The sequence below is a fragment of the Phoenix dactylifera genome, chromosome 11, assembly GCF_051530095.1.
Source record: "Phoenix dactylifera cultivar Ajwa chromosome 11, Ajwa_hap1_PhDact_Kaust_v1.1, whole genome shotgun sequence".
In the NCBI taxonomy this organism is placed as follows: domain Eukaryota; kingdom Viridiplantae; phylum Streptophyta; class Magnoliopsida; order Arecales; family Arecaceae; genus Phoenix; species Phoenix dactylifera.
In genome coordinates, this window is record NC_143200.1 from 30,113,842 (window position 1) to 30,117,988 (window position 4,147).

Genomic DNA, 4,147 nt, shown 5'->3' on the forward strand with positions numbered 1-4,147 from the left:
GGCGGGGCCGCCGTCGACGGCGAGCCGGGGCCGACGGCGGCCGCGGGAGGGAGCTCGGGCCGGGGCCGTGGGAGGGAGCTCGGACGGGGGCGGGCCGTGGGAGGGGGCTCGGGAGGGAAGAGGCCGCGAGAGGGGGCGAGCAGGGGCCGGCGACGGCCGCAGGAGGGAGCTCGGGCAGAGGCGAGCTGTGGTCGGCGGCGGCCGGGCCTTCTTCTTCTTCTTTTTCTTCTGAGAACGGGAGATTAGGAAGGGAAGGGGCACGGGAGGTGGCGGGGCCGCGGGATGGGGCTCGGTAGGGAGCGAGACGGCGCCGGTGGCGACCGCGGGAGGGAGCTCGGGCGGGGACGGGCCGTGGTCGGTGGCGGCTGCCCCTGTTTCTTCTTCTTCTTTTGGGAATGGGAGATCAAAAGGGGCAGGGGCATTTTAATATTCTTAGGGGCATTTTCGTCTCATAATAAAGTATTGAAATATGGCTGGACTGATCGTTAAACAACCAGTCAACAGGGATTAAACGTTAAAGACCGGTCAATAAATGTACCGGTGATTAATTTCCCCTTTTTTTTTTCGATGGAAGAATAGGTTCTGCATCAATGAAGGAGAATAAATTGCGAGGCAGAAACATAATTATTACTTGATTGAAGAAAAATTATTGTTAACGTTGCAGAAAAAATACTCCCGTAAATCGGAAATACCCAGATCGTTGCCATGTAATGCGAGCTGTTTAATAATAGCTGTCGCCCTTGCGTGTAAAAATAAAAATGTAGCGGGAACATGGAACCGGAGGTGGACAGCTGTGATCCAACATCACGCAAACGCAGCAGGAGAGCATTTGACCAGAATCAAAATGACGCAGCCAAACCATGGGTGGAAAGTCCAGTGGCCCGTGTCACGTTAGTTGTTTTTTTTTCTTTCTTTTTTGAAAAGAACGTAGATAAACAGATGGATATATCTAGCGAGAAGATGGTCGGAAGTGCTGGTAGGTACCTGGCGAGTGGTGACCGCGATGTCGGTCCATTTGACGCGGAAGATCCAGCAGGACTACCCATCGCTGCTACTGCACCGCCCCATCCCATACGAAACCGGCCTTCACCTTCCTCCTGTTCGATCTCCAAGTCTCAACCCCTACTTTCTTATAATAATTAAGCACCTCTGTCGCCAACCTGTTGCCAACCCAAAGCATTAGAGAAGGGAACCATCCAATCCCCTTCCTCGATCCTTATCCCATCACCTCCTGTCTACATATAAAGGGAACACCTCCTCCTGTCTTCCTCATTCGAATCTACTCGTGACAACACTCCCTTTATCATCTCAAAACCATTTCAGCTGCTTCCCCCTCTATCAGTGTCATCATGGCGTTCTCTCTTCTCCTGCTAGTATGCTCTTTGATGGCCGGTGCCTCTGCAGGTAACTTCCACCAGGACTTCCAGATCACCTGGGGCGAAGGGCGTGCACAGATCCTCGAGAATGGGCAGCTCCTTACCCTCTCCCTCGACAAAGCCTCTGGCTCCGGCTTCCAGTCCAAGAACGAGTACCTCTTTGGCAAGATTGACATGCAGCTGAAACTAGTGCCTGGGAACTCAGCTGGCACCGTGACCGCCTACTACGTAAGCCCCCTTTTACAGCCAGCCTCTGTGCAGCTAATTCATTACCAGTTCATCATGATTGGAATTCACAGATCTAACCAAAACCGCTTCTTTTGCGCTTGCAGTTGTCATCACAAGGACCAACCCATGATGAGATCGACTTTGAGTTCCTCGGAAACCTCAGTGGAGACCCTTACACGCTCCACACCAATGTGTTCGGTCTGGGGAAGGGGAACAGGGAGATGCAGTTCCACCTCTGGTTTGATCCCACCAACGACTTCCACACCTACTCGATCCTCTGGAACCCCAAGCATATCATGTTAGTTGTCGAATTCTACATAAATAAACAGTAGCATTCGTACTATCTATTACAAACAACACATCCTCCCGTGCATTTGAAATTATGCTCACCTTGGTTTTCATTATTTCTTTCAGCTTCATGGTTGACGACATACCGATCAGAGACTTCAAGAATATGGAGTCAAGGGGTGTTGCATTCCCAAGAAACCAACCCATGAGGATCTACTCCAGCCTCTGGAATGCCGATGACTGGGCCACGCAGGGTGGGCGCGTCAAGACCGACTGGACCAATGCCCCCTTCACTGCCTCGTATAGGAATTTCCATGCTGATGCCTGCATTTGGTCCTCCGGTGCCTCCAACTGTCCTGCAAAGAAAAGTAGCACTGCTTCGACCAACAGTGACTGGTGGAATCAGGAGTTGGATTCCACTAGCCAAGAAAGGATGAGATGGGTGCAGAAAAATTATATGATCTACGATTACTGCACTGACCTAAAGCGTTTCCCCCAGGGCCTACCTCCAGAGTGCTCCGCTGACTGAAAAAAAATGGAAACAGAGGACCATCACACTCGATCTTTAATTCGTTTGTTCTTTATTGTCCATGTTGTCCATAAATGCAGAACAGTATGTAGGGAATTATATCCTCCATGTAAATTGATACCACGAATTTAAACAATAGCACCACGCAGAATTTTCTTTATCCTTCAGAAGAGCTGAGCTATTTCTCTTTCACAGGAATACTTATTTTAGACAGGAGAGGGATCAATTTGAAAGTCAATAGTAAGTTCTTGGATCGAAATGAAAAAGGTAAAATAACATGCATGTTCCAAGTATTTGCAATGCGGAAGATATATATTTGACTAATCAAATACATTTCTTCTTAAGTTGAACTTAACATCTAAACCTTCATCATACTTGTTCCAATGTTCCAATAATACTAAAAAAAGATTGCAATGCAATTCTTAACATTTATACGAAAGAATAAATTAAACTTAAATTTTCAACTTAAAAATCAAATCAGCCTAAATGGTGTTTTGGGGACATGACTATTACAGAAGGACAAATATTCTAGTTTCACTTTTGATACAGCGTTAACTTCTCTAAGCCTCCATAAATCTATATCTCTAATAATCTATTAACCTTCACCTCAAACTCCTAAAGTTCATCTTCATGGATACCAATCCGTCGGTGGGCTATGCTTCCTCGAGACTATGAAGTCTGAACAGAAACTAGTTCTCAAATTCTATACGTGCATCATGAAAAATGTTGTAGATTAATTTGGACCTAAGTAGGTGCTTAAGAAAATTCAGATTTCTTTCTAGATGTTGTCAATAAAATGCCTACTGGTCATGGTATCTGTCACCGAGAGTCTATATATAATGCACATGAACATGTCAATGTGAGTCATTGTTTGGACACTTAATGGCATTTTCATAAAGTAAATTATGTCCATTTAAGCAAATCCAACTGTTTGACGTCCTTGAGGAGTGGGATAGTTTTCCATGAGGGGTAAGTTATACCAACAAGATTAAATCTATTCAAAGTCTGCGAAATAAGCAATAAGAATCCCTCAATGCATAAATCCAACAGATTATGTTACGCTCAGATGAGGATCTAACTGTCATGTTAATAAGGAGTTCTTCTTTTGGTTTCATATTCATAAAATACAAAACAGAACTACACCCTTCTAACTTCCAGACATGAGTGCTCCCTTGTTGCTGTCATTTGACAATTTGGTGACTTTATTTTGCTATCCCTATGTGTCAAACCAAAGCCTCCCTCATATATGTTTAGACTCAGCCAAGCCTCAAGCCTGTGCTGAGTTGTGATGCTCCCTTCTCATAAACAGAGCCAGGTTCAAATAGTGTAATAATCGCTTGGCTCAGCTTGTATGCAGAGGTGTATGTAGGCATAGTAAGACGCCTATAAGTAACAGTAATTCTCTAGAGTTTGTTTATTAATAACTATATCAAAATAATATCACATTTTTAAGAAATCAAACCAATCTTAGATTGTGTATTATTATTTTTGACAAACTATTGCGCCCCCCCCCCCCCCCCCCCCCCCCCGGGAAGCCACATTGACCTACAGTTGAAATCCTTACCACATGAACATTATCACATATAATACCTCGGATAGATAAAATAATAAAGAAAGTTGCTACCTTGTAAGTGGCGCAGATAATACCTTAAAACTCGAGCTTGTCCCTGGGAACTCTTCTGGCACCATCACCGCGTACTATCTGTGCACATATTCCTCTATAAGA

The 4,147-nt window shown here is 45.2% G+C and overlaps 1 protein-coding gene across 1 annotated transcript; it reads left to right on the top strand.

Annotated features, from left to right (window-relative positions):
* The first annotated feature begins 1,261 nt into the window (after positions 1-1,261).
* LOC103715528 (xyloglucan endotransglucosylase protein 7-like) lies at positions 1,262-2,581 on the top strand. Its single transcript, XM_008803186.6, has 3 exons — positions 1,262-1,604; positions 1,709-1,902; positions 2,019-2,581. The coding sequence occupies exons 1-3, from the start codon at positions 1,350-1,352 to the stop codon at positions 2,419-2,421; spliced, it is 852 nt and encodes a 283-aa protein (XP_008801408.4). The 5' UTR covers positions 1,262-1,349; the 3' UTR covers positions 2,422-2,581.
* Positions 2,582-4,147: the final 1,566 nt, after the last annotated feature.

Bases quoted from the DNA above. Each gene is read 5' to 3' on its own strand.
- LOC103715528 (XM_008803186.6), top strand. From the start codon at position 1,350: ATGGCGTTCTCTCTTCTCCTGCTAGTATGCTCTTTGATGGCCGGTGCC. The intron at 1,605-1,708 runs GTAAGCCCCCTT...TTGCGCTTGCAG, and splicing joins GCACCGTGACCGCCTACTAC to TTGTCATCACAAGGACCAAC. The intron at 1,903-2,018 runs GTTAGTTGTCGA...TATTTCTTTCAG, and splicing joins TGGAACCCCAAGCATATCAT to CTTCATGGTTGACGACATAC.